The sequence below is a fragment of the Salvelinus fontinalis genome, chromosome 18, assembly GCF_029448725.1.
Source record: "Salvelinus fontinalis isolate EN_2023a chromosome 18, ASM2944872v1, whole genome shotgun sequence".
NCBI lineage: Eukaryota > Metazoa > Chordata > Actinopteri > Salmoniformes > Salmonidae > Salvelinus > Salvelinus fontinalis.
The window spans coordinates 41,003,428-41,018,667 of record NC_074682.1 but is presented as its reverse complement, the minus strand read 5'-3'; the positions used below and the strand labels follow the sequence as shown (position 1 = coordinate 41,018,667).

At 45.0% G+C, this 15,240-nt stretch overlaps 1 protein-coding gene across 1 annotated transcript; it reads left to right on the top strand.

The window, feature by feature from the left end:
* The first annotated feature begins 2,113 nt into the window (after positions 1-2,113).
* On the top strand, positions 2,114-6,795 carry LOC129815989 (neurogenic differentiation factor 4-like). Its single transcript, XM_055870190.1, has 2 exons — positions 2,114-2,581; positions 4,849-6,795. The coding sequence occupies exon 2, from the start codon at positions 4,855-4,857 to the stop codon at positions 5,884-5,886; it is 1,032 nt and encodes a 343-aa protein (XP_055726165.1). The 5' UTR covers positions 2,114-2,581; positions 4,849-4,854; the 3' UTR covers positions 5,887-6,795.
* Positions 6,796-15,240: the final 8,445 nt, after the last annotated feature.

Genomic DNA, 15,240 nt, shown 5'->3' with positions numbered 1-15,240 from the left:
TCAGCTTGGATTTGGCTTCACACCAATCACATCACCAGAATCCAAACGTCATTGAAAAAAAAAAAATGTATTGTTTCATCTCATTGTGTTGTTATCCTCCGGTGGCTAGCTAGCTAGCTAAAATAGGCCCATTCCTAAATCAGCCATGGATTGAGATAGGGATTTGACTTGAGATTTGACTTAATTCTCCGTACTGGCCAATGATTATAAAGGTGATTCTGATCCAACCATAAATTCATATATTGTGCCCCTGGACTGAGAGAATGGAAGTTCAATATGTAGCTAGATGTAGTAGGCCTGGCGCATCGTTGCCCATGTAAGGAAGTCAGGCTAGCAAGCAAAAATGTTTGCAATGTAGCCTAGGACACCAAAAACTAAAAGTGTGTACTGTACGACAGTATCATAGACCATTTAGGCAAAATGAAAGGGGAGTATGGATTTGCTGGCGTTTCTCTACAACTAGTGTGAGTCAACATGTTTTTGTTCTACTTCCAAACACACACACACACACACACACACACACACACACACACACACACACACACACACACACACACACACACACACACACACACACACACACACACACACACACACACACACACACACACACACACACACACACACACACAGAAATCAGTGCCATGGACAGCCACAACATAAATCGTTTTTGGTATATTTTAGTTGCCAATGTATTAGACTAAGCAGAGGTGATTAGATGATGTTGAAGTTGAAATGGTGCTGGATTAGTGGAGGCAGCGCATGTTTTCATTGTGACTTGTGGTAACTCTCCTTTGTTCTAAATCAATAGTTTAGCAGTCCGAAAATATTGGAAAAATTAACTTGTTTGACCATGCTCTAGGTCATGTAACTGTTTGTCACATGCTTTGTGGACTTCAGGAAGGTTGTTGAATTTATTCTGCCACTTTGTCTTCTTATTGTCTCCGCCTTAGGCCTGCCTAAATACTGTATCATGGTGTCAAGGCATATGAACTAACAGGTTATAGAGCAAACAATGCAATTATCACAACACATAGGTAGGTTCCTCTTATAGAATATTAGCTCAAACGTATTATGGAGCTCCTGTACCTGAATATAAACAGTACCGGTGTTGTGCCGAAAATCTCCCCCCTGCCAGAATCCCCCCCTTTGCGTTCTTCATTGATGCGACTTGCTTGCTAGTTGAGATTTCTGCTCTTCACCCGTTGTTAGTTTAGCCTACATTTCACAGATCTTAATAGCAGAAAGCATTTTTGTCTGCAGTTTCGGTTTGGCTATTTGTTTCAAGTGTATGTGGCGGTTCTAGCTTGTATGGCGCCTGGGCGAAACACCCCTTCAGCGCCCGCGCCCTCCCCCGTCCTCACTCGGGGGCGCCCCGTACCTAAATCCGCTACTGATTTTGTATTAGTCTATAAATAAATCTCTTTGCCAAAATTAATCTCTCCCATGTCTTATTCGACTAGTATTTTTGAAAGTGTAAGGATAATAATTCAGCCATAGTTGTTCTGAAATGTTTATTGCTTGCCTACATTTTACTCCCTCTATGTTTAATATAACACACATACATTAAATATTAATTTCGGTTGCCTATCCTGACGTGAAGTTTGTTCTATGGAAAGTATTTGACTCTGATGTGTGTCACAGAAAGTATTTGACTCCAGCCACAAAATTACGGAAATTAGAAGGGGGGGGGGGGGGTCCCAGGTGGGAGATTTTCGGCACAACACTGGCACCCAAAACGAGTGGGCACCTATTCAGTCCAAGTTAATGTGCACAAGTAATAGCCCACTTGTACCGAGATAGCCTGTCTCCATTCGGTTAGTTTGCGCTGTCCTTCACTGCAGGTCTTCACTAAGGCACAGCGCATGTCCCGTCTCGTGAGGGGTGTCTCTAGAGCCCTATTTAATGAGCGTTATTGGGTGCAATGAGCGCACGCCGGACGCCAATATTTGCTCAGCACACCCGGATGTAAGAATGGACGGGGGAATGGCACGAACACCTGCTCATGCGCAACCGCAAACTCTCATAATCGGTTAAACTCATAATACGGAGCGTGCCGCTCCATCTCTGTATGCAAAAGTTGCGCTGCTTATTTGTCGAAACAGACTGATGATACAAACAATACAAAACTAAAAACGATTGCAACTATGAACATATTCTAATGTAGATAATGTCACGAGCTATAAGAGTTTAGGACTACAGGCTATCAATCTAATCAAAGCTGGTTAACTTTTTTGTTAACGTCCACAGGCCGCCCACGCGCGCTTTCGAGCGCAGATGAATTGGATACGAGAGGATGAGAGAGTTGGAGGAGGAGCCTGTGCATGGTCGGAGCCTTAAACCCCGGACCCCCGCCGGGTGACCCGCAGAGATGCTACACTCTGGGATGGAACACTGACAACAACTGTGTAGGAGACGCAGGGAAGAAAGTTCATAAAGATTGAGTGCTTTAGGCTAGTTGATGGATAGAAGGTTTTACTCCCTGTAGAAAGGTGAGATAGTAGTAACCTAGAGGCTACGCCTGCTCAACAGCCAACAAGAACACACAGGAGGTCCTTAGGAGCGTTATTTCAAACAGCAGGTAGGCCAACCTCATCTTTCTCATTTGAATTAATGTCAATGTTTTACTCTCATAGGATAATCGTGTAATTTGAATAGCATAGGCCTATTGAATATTCAAATATTTTGATCATGTTTATGTGAAGTTGTCCATTTATACATTGGTAGGGTAATAGGTTATGATTTGACATTTTTCGAAATGTTGGGTTAGGTTATGCTAAATCACAGGAATGAGGCATACAACAGCAACTCTGTTAAGGCATGATGGGCTACGGACATGAATACATTGCTATAATCGATTATCTAATTTAGGAATCCAAAAACTATGACATGATTATTAGACTCTAGGCTTACTGCTCTTAAAATGTGCCTGGCATAATCTTAACGGGAACATTTTATCAGGTGTAAACCTATACTTAAATCCGTAATTATTTATACAAAGACAGTTACCCCACCAGCTCATCATGCTTCAAAATCACTTTGGTCATAAGATTGTTGCTATAAAGATGGTCTAAATCATTGCTGACACAGCTGGAAAAATGGCTAATAATTGTACGAAATTATGCTATAGGTTATCATTCAGCAAGCTAAATTATAGTCTGGAATAAAAATCTTTGACACACACAGTTGTGGACAAATTTCTTAAAACCAATAAATAGTTTCAAATAGGCCTATAGGGAGCATCTAATAGGCTCAATAATACAATTAATTTTCCAGAAGGTTCAAAATATGGGCAAACCTACAATGAAAACTCCTAATGAATCCTATCCTGAATCCTAATGAATAGCCTATCATTACCATAACCATAAACACAGAACACAATAAGCCGAGTACAATTTGTCGCAGAGTTATTAATTATTCTGCATTCCCTGTCACTGATCCGGGAATGTAGTCTAACCTTGAGTTAATCCCATGTTGCCGCTTCATCCAGGGAGGGAGCAAATCCCGCAATGGCCCAGATTGAGAGTCCATCCCAGCGCCCGTCGCGACCTAAAAGCATGGAATTACAGAGTTTAGAAGTCCCCCGAGATCAAGTTTCCCCTCGGATTAAAACCCTCTAAAACCTTTTTAGGGGGGAGGGTACGGGTTTGATTCGGGGTACATTTGTTTTTAATGGTTTATACGCTCATATGCAGACTGCAACTGTGTATCCTACAGGCTCATAGCCATTCAGTAACATGTTGATCCTCATGTGCAGTATAATCCCTTCATTAGCGGTGATTGACACCTGAAGCACGAGAGTGGCAGGACCTGAGCAGGAGAGAGTAGCACTATAGGAGCTGTCCACTGTCCACGTGACCATGGTGCTGATTTTTTTTATTCGTCACTTGCTTCGTAAACAACAGGTGTGGGCTAACATTGAAATGCTTACTTATGGCAACAATCCATAGAGAGAGAGAATTGAGAAATAATAGAAGAATTTAACACTAATCCTTGTAGGCTAATCAAATCAAATCACATTTTATTGGTCGATACATATATTTAGCAGATGTTATTGCAGGTGTAGCGAAATGCTTGTGTTCCTAGCTCCAACAGTACAGCAATATCTAACAATACACAACAATACACATAAAGTGTAAAAGTTTTTAAAAAAGTAAAAGAATGGAATTAAGAAATATAGAAATATTAAGATGAGCAATGTGGGAGTCCGGAGTATATATATATAATGTGATGGGATGGGATGTATAGTCAATATGGACAGTATATGGATAGAATATGTAGTATATCTGAACTATTACATATGACAGCAGCATGCTTCAGGAGAATCATCAAACTAAAAATCCCTAAAATATTCAAAGAACCCCCAATGTACTGTTACAAACTGGTAATTAAGGCCTTAGCTTAGATAATTGATCACGGCCTTAAGTAGATTGTAGAGTAAGCAGGCTGAGGCTATAGTTCTGACCTAATCTCATGGACAGACTAGTAAACATAAAACCAAATTACCCAAGATTTTAGTTCTGGGTTAACGAAGATCAGTCATGACCTAGCTATCATCTTGAGACTAGACACAAGGTCAGTAGAACTCATTAGGCTGCGGGATAAGACTGCTATAAATAGACTGGTCCTGGTCTGGTCCTCAAGACCAGCTAGGGTCAATGTCCCAGTATCAGTCGGTCTACACAGTCAGAGAAACTCTACTCTCAATTCACTCAGCTTTGGAAAGGATAGACAAAACATGTAAAAGGGTAGAGTTGTGATGAGCCTCATTTGGCCTCAAAATCGTCATAAAAATGGTATATGTTAAGGTCAAAACTGTTGCTAATGTTAGTGTGTTTTCGTTTCCAGGAGACCATGATGGCCAAGTCGTACGGGAGGCCCAGCGAGGGGGCGGAGCTAGTCAGTTCTCTGGAGTGGATGGATGATGACGTGAGCTCCCCAGACGGAGACGAGCCAATCACAGCACACCGCTACAGACCGGGTGGAATGGGCCACCTGGGCAGGGAGCTGGGCAGTGAGGACGTGGAGGAGGATGAAGAGGAAGGGGAAGAGGAGGGCCATGGAGACGGGAACGCTCCCAAACGCAGAGGGCCCAAGAGGAAGAGGATGACCAAGGCCCGGCAGGAGCGCTTCAAGGCGCGGCGTGTGAAGGCTAACGCCCGGGAGCGCTCGAGAATGCATGGGCTGAACGACGCTCTGGAAAACCTGCGCAGCATCATGCCCTGCCACTCTAAGACCCAGAAACTGTCTAAGATCGAGACCCTGCGGCTGGCCCGCAACTACATATGTGCCCTGTCTGAAGCCCTGGAGGGGGACCAGTCCACGGAGAGCAGGGCCTTTATGGAAACCCTGTGTAAAGGCCTCTCCCAGCCTACCAGCAACCTGCTGGCTGGCTGTTTGCAGCTGGGGCCTGGGGGGCCTATCGAGGAGAGGCCTGAAGACACGCATGGGGGGAGAGGAGGGCCCACAATCCTGGGAGGGGTGGGGATGGCCGTTGGACCAATCAGCTACTCTTCCCCCGGCCTGCCCAGCCCGCCTTACGGCACACTGGACTCCGCCCACCTACTTCACCTGAGAGGGATGAAGGGAGGGGCTTACGAGAGCCACTCCCCTAACGACTGTAACAGTGGGGTAGGCACCCCTCCCTACGATGGCCCCCCCACGCCCCCGCTCAGCATTGGCAGTAACCTAGTGCTCAAGCAGGAGTCCTCGCCCCACTATCTCCCCCCTCCCCACTACCCCCCCTCCTCCATCGGCCTGACAGGCCCCCAGGGACAGGTCTTGTACCATAGCGCCCGCTACCAGGTGCCCCTGGAGATGCCCTATGATTCATACCGCCCTCCTCACATGGCACCCCCACAGATGGGCACCGTCTATGGGGATTAAGGGGTAGAGAGGACAGATGGGGCAGATGAGACTCTCCCCAACAACACACTTCCCCAACTGGCTCCATCTTGACCAATGACTGAGATGTTGGGAGAAATATGACTTTGATATGAGAGACCCATCTTAGTACTAAACACTGTGAAACCAGCCCATCGTTGTGAACAACTGGGTAGTTACTTAGTAAAAAGTAGAAAGTGGATTGTTGTTTACATTTGTGTACTGTAAAGGTTAGTGCTCAACACTGTCAAAATCAGCTCATGATTGACTTTAAACCGCTTGTTTGCTGTTTGTTGTTTCTGAACACCAATTAAGCTAAAAGGCACCTCGCTACTTGACCATTTCCAAGGGGTTCACAAGAGGAGTGGGTCCTATAGGTGGAAAGGCTGACTTGAAGAAAGACCTCAGCTTGAGCACTTCTGACCAGCACTCGGAACATGAAACACATCATTTACATGAATGAATAATAATGCATTTATTTATTCTCTAATTTAATATTTATATGAACTGCTGTTAGTAATGTTGTGTTTATCCTTTATATATGTGTTTGGTCTTGGCCTTCTCTACTTGTGTTGTCCCTGTTACATTGTTGACTGACTCTGATAGTGTATCTATTTTCTCTCTTCTGTGTCCATTTATCCTTTGTGGTCAGTTGTTCCCTGTTTCACACAGAAAAATATTCTCATATATATTGCTAGCATAGCTGAGGATCAGAGAGAAAACTGCCCATGAGGAAGTGAGAAATGTCTGCTGTTGTAATGACAAGAACAAATATCAATTACAAAATCTGATCAAGGTGTAACTTGTTATTAGAGATATCATTCTGTTCAGACACTTTCTCCATTTCGCCAAATATAAAAAAATGCAAAAATGTTCCTCAAGATGAATACTTTTGGATTGAATTTTTGAACAAAATCGTTATCCATTAAAACCATTTCAACTAAGTTTTTCTGTTTGAAATTCTAAAAGTGGGTTTGCTTTAATGAATCAGTCTTGCTATGTCGAAAGACAGTCAAGGACCAACTGCTGCAATTAGGGTGTTTGTGGGTAGTGGGTGGAAGTGATATGTAAGAGGTTGTGAGACACAATGAGAGAGGTGAGAGGGAGCAGAGAAGATGACAGGAAGGGAGTATGATTCTAATGAGAGTACTTCAGTGACCACTGTTATTATGCTACCACCCCCTGACACACACGCACATGCAACACACACACACACACACACACACACACACACACACACCTCTAGGCCTAGAGAGACATGAAACATGGGAAAGGGAGTTTGGTTGTGAAATGACCACCGTGGGTCCATTGTAAACGCAGCCTGTTCTTTCTCTTGACCACTGACCCTGCATTATGCTGAGGTTGCTGGCTCTGGAGGGAAAGACAGCTCGGAGAAACAGAGGGGAGGGACATTTCTCTGACAGGCAGCTAGGGAGCGAAATGCAGGGGAGGGTGAGCTATCCCATTCCTCTTCATGAATTATTGGAATGACACATAACATTACACACACACACACGCACGCACGCACGCACGCACGCACGCACACACACACACACACACACACACACACACACACAAAACATAGACTGGTGGAAGATGGGGATGCAGCAAGTGTTGTTCTCACTTGACAAGGGTTTGTGTGTATTTATTGGGGGTGTGTTGCTGGGCATACATTATTCAGAATCTGACGGACATTTAAAAAATTGAAAGCTCTAAAAAGCTGTGCGTTTCTCAAGAAGACAAAAGAGGTTATCGTGGGTTCCACTGTTGGTTATATTTTCTGGCTGCATTCAACATTCAAAACCGTAAGCTGATGAATGGAACTAAAACCTGACAACAGTATTAGAGAAGGTGGAAATAAATAGTCATACCTAGTCCAAGAGTAATTTACTACGTCCAGACATACAGTATATAGTTGAATACAGCCAGGGAAGGTTTAGCATCATACCCCAGTTAATCACCCCCACCATGACTGGAATGGAATAAGTGGAATGGTATCAAATACTGGTGTTTGATACCAATCCATTTGCTCTGTTCTGGCCATTATAATGAGCTGTTCTCCCCTCAGCAGCCTCCTGTGAATTGCACTCTATTTTAGCTTACAGTAGCTGAGTATGTCTAATTCCATGATAATGTCCAGGCTTTATCACAGGACTGTTATGTAGAGGCACATGTGCTCTGATTCAGCCTCAGGGTGTGTGACCTGTAGCTACTCCCCAGAGGAGATGGAGAGATGGAGAGAGGGTGAGAGGTAGAGAGAGAGAGAGAGAGAGAGAGAGAGAGAGAGAGAGAGAGAGAGAGAGAGAGAGAGAGAGAGAGAGAGAGAGAGATAGAGAGAGAGAGAGAGTCCCTGCTCACTCTTCCCTGAGAGACATGATGTCACTATCACTAACAGTGGAGTCCATCTGCCCTCACACTCAGTGTATAGAGATCACAGACCTGTAGTGAACAAATATTTTATACAGAGCAGACAAAATATATTATACTATACCTTTATTGTTTGTCTCACTGATGGGCAGAGTGAAGGTTATGAATGGTTACTTTACAGAGAAATATCAACAGACAAGCCAAGTTGCCCTCCTTTATTTTCTTTCACCTGTTCAACACTCCAACTCTACCCCTACCCTCTCTTCCTACCCTCCTCCCTCAACTTCATCTCTCATCTCTTTCGCCATCTTTTGTTTTAGCTACACTAATCCATCGGCTGGCTCTTAATGAAAGAGTGGATGTGTGGAGGCTGGATTGTAGTAGGATAAAGGTTGGTGATTAAGGTGGCTGGCCTCATAGGGCAGGCAGGCTTTCCTCACTGAGTCGCTGTTGTAATAATCCTGTACAATTCAACTGGGCTCAGTTCTCTCTCTTTCCCTCACACACACACACACACACACACACACACATGCACACACAGAAACATAGGCATGCACACACGCGCACACACACACAAGCAAGCCGGCACGCCCGTAAACACGCACACGCACACGCGCGCACGCACGCACGCACGCACGCACGCACGCACGCACGCACGCACACACACACACACACACACACACACACACACACACACACACACACACACACACACACACACACACACACACACACACACACACACACTGGGCGGGTGATGTAGTAGAGGCTGATGATGATCAAGGCTATTTGGAAAGACAAGCGGATGAAGGGAAGGGGTGGGGGCAACACAACACAGGGATGAGGCAGGAGGGGGAGGGATGATGTGTAGGATGTGTGTGTGTGTGTATGTGGGGTGAGAGGTTTTAGTGATGGGTTGTGGCAGCGGGGCGTGTTGACTCTGACCCTGGTAACCCCCTCCACCCCACAGTTCCTCCACTGTAGCAGTGACAGAAAATGGAACAGGAGAGGAGGGACAGATGGGCTCTTTTACTAGAGGAGAGCAATGGAGAGACATGAGAAGACCCAAGAGAGAGGTAAAGTTAACATGAGCACTGTGGGGATGAGAAAGAGAGAGATGAGTAAAAGAGAGATAGAAGAGAGACAAAGAGAAGAGAGAGAAAGTGAAGCCGAGGATGGAACCAGAGCCAGTCGGGGTGAAACTGGAGGTGAGCGAGGGGAGCGAAGCAGAGACAGTGAAGGAGTTGATGGGGAGATTGGAGGAGAGAGCTATGAGAGAGCTGCTGTGTTGGTGCATGAGGCACCTGAGTCAGCTCTCCATACTCGTCCTGAGGTGCGTGCTAGCCGTCTGATGAAGACTGTGCCAGCCCCACGCACCAGGCCTCCTGTGCGCCTCCCCAGCCCTGCACATCTTGTGCCAGCTTGGCGCTCCAGACCTCCAGTGCGCTTCCACAGCCCGGTGAGTCCTGCGCCGACTCTAGGCACGGTTTCCCCAGTTCGCCAGGAGAACCCAGTGCGGCCTGTTCCAGCTCCCCGCACGTGCCGGGCTAAGGTGGGCATGCAGCCAAGAGGAGCAGTGCAAGTGCTAAGCACCAGAGTTCCAGTGCTCCCCCACAGCCCAGTTCAACCTGTGCCTGCGCTCTGGAGGTGCCGGGCTAGAGTGGGCATTCAACCTGGAAGAGTGGTGCCAAGGCTACGCACCAGATCTCCAGTGCTCCCCCACAGCCCAGTGTATCCGGTGCCTCGGCCAAGGAAGAGGCCACCTGTATGTCTACCCAGCCTGGTGAGTCCTGTGCCTGTTCCCAGAACCAGGTCTCCTGTGTGTCTCCCCAGCCTGGTGAGTCCAGTGTCGCTCTCCAGTCAGGAGCCTCCAGCGACGCCCTCCAGTTCGGGCCCTTCAGTCCGGAGCTTCCGGAGGCGCCCTTCAGTCCGGAACTTCCGGAGGCGCCCTTCAGTCCGGAGCTTCCGGAGACACCCTCCAGTCCGGAACTCCCAACAAGGGTCCCCAGTCTGGGGTCGGCGATGAGGGTCCCCGCTCTGGAGGCGCCACCTAAGTGGGCCAAGCCAGAGGTGGAGTGGGGTCTACGTCCCGCACCAGAGTCGCCACCGCGGTGAAATGCCCACCCAGACCCTCCCCTATAGGTTTAGGTTTTGCGGCCGGAGTCCGCAGCTTGGGGGGGGGGTACTGTCACGTCCTGACCATAGAGAGCTTTTTATGTCTCTATTTTGGTTTGGTCAGGGTGTGATTTGGGTTTGCATTCTATGTTCATTTTCTATGTTTTGCATTTCTTTGTGTTTGGCCGGGTGTGGTTCTCAATCAGAGGCAGCTGTCTATCGTTGTCTCTGATTGAGAACCATACTTAGGTAGCTTTTCCCCACCGATGCTTTGTGGTTAGTTGTTTTCTGTTTTGTGTTTCTGCACCTGACAGAACTGTTTCGGTTTCATTCATTCTCTTTGTTGTTTTGTTATTTAGTGTTCAGTTGAATTAATAAATCATGAACACTTACCACGCTGCGCTTTGGTCCACTCCTTCTTCATACGACGGCCGTTACAACCCCGTTATGGTCAACCCTGTTACTTTATTTGTCACTTTATCAGGCACTTACTATAGTCTTTTTTTAATGGGAAAACATGTTTATTTTATTGATTTGAACATGTGCTCTTTATGACAGAATGTTAAAATTAGGAGAAATCAAACCTTTATTATTATAATTTGTTTTTACCAAGTTACACTTCTCAAAAGGCACCGAATTGGTGGAACGACCCATTAGATAATGTTGGAGGAGATATAATTGAAAATGAACCTGTAATCCTGATGTAAATGCTGATGGACATCCCATGCTTGACTTATACAAAGGAAATATATTGCTTTGTTTTTACAAGGATTAACATAATCCATGGTGTGTGTGTGTTTTTGGTTTTACTATACTTGTGGGGACCAGAAGTCCTCACAAGGATAGTAAAACAATGAGGATTTGGAAAAGTGGTGACATTTCAAAAAAGGTAATTTAGGTTTAGGTTTGTCTTGGGGGAGCTGTTTTACTCGCTCGGCTGCTTTCTCCGGTGAGATACATTCAGCCTCTTGCGAATTTAAGGAAAATTACGAAAATACAGAGAGACAAAACATAAATAATTATTTTTGTTTTTGTCTTTTTTTCTTGGTAAATGTTTTGGGGAAGCCTGGCTTCCTTTGGCATCCATGAATGCAACCCCAGTGGCAATAAACTAATAAAACCAAAAGCTTACCATGACTTGGAAAAGTTCCAGTGTTGGATAGCCATAGCCAGCTAGCTAACAATGCGTCCCTCTCTGTTTGAGCCAGGTGTTTGAGTAGGCTAAACTACTGTAGCAAACTGCATTCGCTAGCTAAGTAATTGAAAGTGAAAAAAATATACAACTACATATAGTTAGTTCTCTCTCTCTCTTTCTCTCTTGCTTCTCCTTCATTTTTGAAGAAATTAATTTGTTCAAAACTGTTCAACTATTGTCTTTCTCTCTGAGTCAACTACTCACCACATTTTATGAACTGCACTGCAGTGCTAGCTAGCTGTAGCTTATGCATTCAGTACTAGATTCATTCTCTGATCATTTGATTGGGTGGACAACATCTCAGTTCATGCTGCAAGAGCATGGATAGTTTGGAGGACGTTCTCCAGAAGTTGTCATAATTACTGTGTAAGTCTATGGAAGGGGGTTAGAACCACAAGCCTCCAAGGTTTTGTATTGAAGTCAATGTACCCAGAGGAGGACGGAAACTAGCTGTCCTCTGGCTACACCATGGTGCTACCCTACAGAGTGCTGTTGAGGCTACTGTAGACCTTCGTTGTAAAACAGTGTGTTTTAATCAGTTATTTGGTGACGTGAATATATTTAGTATAGTTTTATCTAAAAAGGATAACTTTTTTTATATTTCACAATTTTTATTTTTAGGAAATTCACTGAGGAGGATGATCCTCCCCTTCCTCCTCTGAGGAGCCTCCACTGGTCCAAACGCGCCAACACAGCCGTGAAGAAGCCACGACAAAGCCTCTTCCTCCTCAGAAGGCTGAAAAGATTTGTCATGGGCCCTCAGATCCTCAAAAAGTTCTACATTTGCACCATAGAGAGCATCTTGACTGGCTGCATCATCGTCTGGTATGGCAACTGTTTGGCATCTGACCTCAAGGCACTACAGAGGGTAGTGGGCCGAATTCCCTGCCATCCAGGACCTCTATAACAGGCGGTGTCAGAGGAATGCCCTAAAATTGTCAAAGACTCCAGCCACCCAAGTCATAGACTGCTCTTTCTGCTACCGCACAGGAAGTGGTACCGGAGTGCCAAGTCTGGGACCAAAAGGCACCTGAACAGCTTCTACCCAAAGCCATAAGAAAGCCATCAGTTAATCAAATGGCTTCCCGGAATGTTTACATTGACCCCCTTTATTATTTTATTCTTTATCTGAATGTTTTGCACTAACTCCCTTGCACTGGCTCTGTGTACACTCACCTCTACCCACACACTCACACATACCAGTACTACTCTGACACTCCAACAGACACACACACCTACACTTAAACACAAACACTACATAGGCTCACACATACAAAACACACACAGAGACACACATATTGACGCCACACACACACACACACACACACACACACACACACACACACACACACACACACACACACACACACACACACACACACACACACACACACACACACACACACGTGTAACAGTATAACTTTAGTACGTCCCCTCGCGCGAACCAGGGACCCTCTGCACACATCAACAACTGACACCCACGAAGCGTCGTTACCCATCGCTCCACAGAAGCCGCGGCCCTTGGCTAGCTTGCCAGTTCACATCCGTTACACTCACCCCCCTTTCAACCTCCTCCTTTTCCGCAGCAACCAGTGATCCGGGTCAACAGCATCAATGTAACATAACTTTAAACCGTCCCCTCGCCCCGACACGGGCGCGAACCAGGGACCCTCTGCACACATCAACAACGGTCGCCCACGAAGCATCGTTACCCATCGCTCCACAAAGGTCACGGCTCTTGCAGAGCAAGGGGCAACACTACTTCTAGGTTTCAGAGCAAGTGACGTAACTGATTGAAACGCTAGTAGCGCGTACCCGCTAACTAGCTAGCCATTTCACATCCGTTACACACGCACACACACACACACACACACACACACACACACACACACACACACACACACACACACACACACACACACACACACACACACTGTCAGGACCCGGTGCGAGAAACAGTCACTAATAATCGGCAGAACCCAGAAGATGAGGCAGACACAGCAGTACTAGAGATGGTGGTTTAATTAAAGAACAAAATCTTCAGGCAAAGAATCTAAATCCACAATGTCCAAAATAAAGCCAAGAGGCAAAAATAGGATATCTTCCAAAATACAAAGAAAATCCACAAAGTGGTAAGAAAGGGAAAAAAGGGAAGAAGGGAAAGAGAAGGGAAGGGAAAAAACAAACCTCAAAAGACTAATCCAAAAAACACAAGAACAAAACCAGAGAACCTCTGGAAAATCCAACAAGAGAAAATATATGTTCAGAACAAGGCTTGGGCTGGGGCTGGGTGCTAACATACAAACACTGAGCAAAGAACTGAGGAACACACAGGGTTTAAATACTAACAAGGGAACGACACAGGTGCAAACAATAATTAGAGCAAGGAAAAAACAAAAGGTACAAAAAAGGTGCAATGGGGACATCTAGTGACCAAAACCTGAACAGTCCTGGCCAAAACCTGACACACACACACACTTTCACACTCTTCACATATGCTACTGCTACTCTGTTTATTATATATCCTGATTGCCTAGTCACTAGTCACTTTTACCCCTACTTACATGTACATACTGTATTACATCAACTACCTTAACTTCTTATGGCTGGGGGCAGTATTGAGTAGCTTGGATGAATAAGGTGCCCAGAGTAAACTGCCTGCTACTCAGTCCCAGAAGCTAAGATATGTATAGTACAGTATTAGTAGATTTGGATAGAAAACACTCTGATGTTTCTAAATATGATTGAATGATGTCTGTGAGTATAACAGAACTCATATGGCAGGCAAAAACCTGAGAAAAAATCCAACCAGGAAGTGGAAAATCTGAGGTTTGTAGGTTTGCCTATCCAATATACAGTGTCTTTGGGGTCATATTGCACTTCCTAAGGCTTCCACTAGATGTCAACGGTCTTTAGAACCTAGTTTGATGCTTCTACTGTGAAGAATGAGGGAAGGAGAGCTCTTTGAGACAGGCGTCTGGCATGAGCTGATCATGCGTGCTCCCGTGAGAGCGACCTGCGTTCCATCGCATTTCTGAAGACAAAGGAATTCTCCGGGTTGAAACATTATTGAAGATCTATGTTAAAATCCTCCTAAAGATTGATTCTATACATCGTTTGACATGTTTCTACAAACTGTAATGGAATTTTTTTACTTTTCGTCTGACCTGCGCGTCATCAATTTGGATTTTGGAACTAAACGCGCGAACAAAAAGGAGGTATTTGGACATAAATTATGGATGTTATCGAACAAAACAAACATTTATTGGGGAACTGGGATTCCTGGGAGTGCATTCTGATGAAGATCATCAAAGGTAAGTGAATATTTATAATACTATTTCTGACTTCTGTTGACTCCACAACATGGCGGATATCTGTTTGGCTTGTTTGGGCTCTGAGCGCTGTACTCAGATTATAGCATGCTGTGCTTTTTCCGTAAAGTTTTTTTGACATCTGACACAGCGGTTGCATTAAGGAGAAGTTTATCTAAAGTTCCATGTGTAATACTTGTATCTTCTATCAATGTTTATTATAAGTATTTTTGTAAATTGATGTGGCTCTCTGCAAAATCACCTGATGTTTTGGAGGCAAAACATTACTGAACATAACGCGATTTTTGGATATAAATATGAACTTTATCGAACAAACATACATGTATTGTGTAACATGAAGTCCTATGA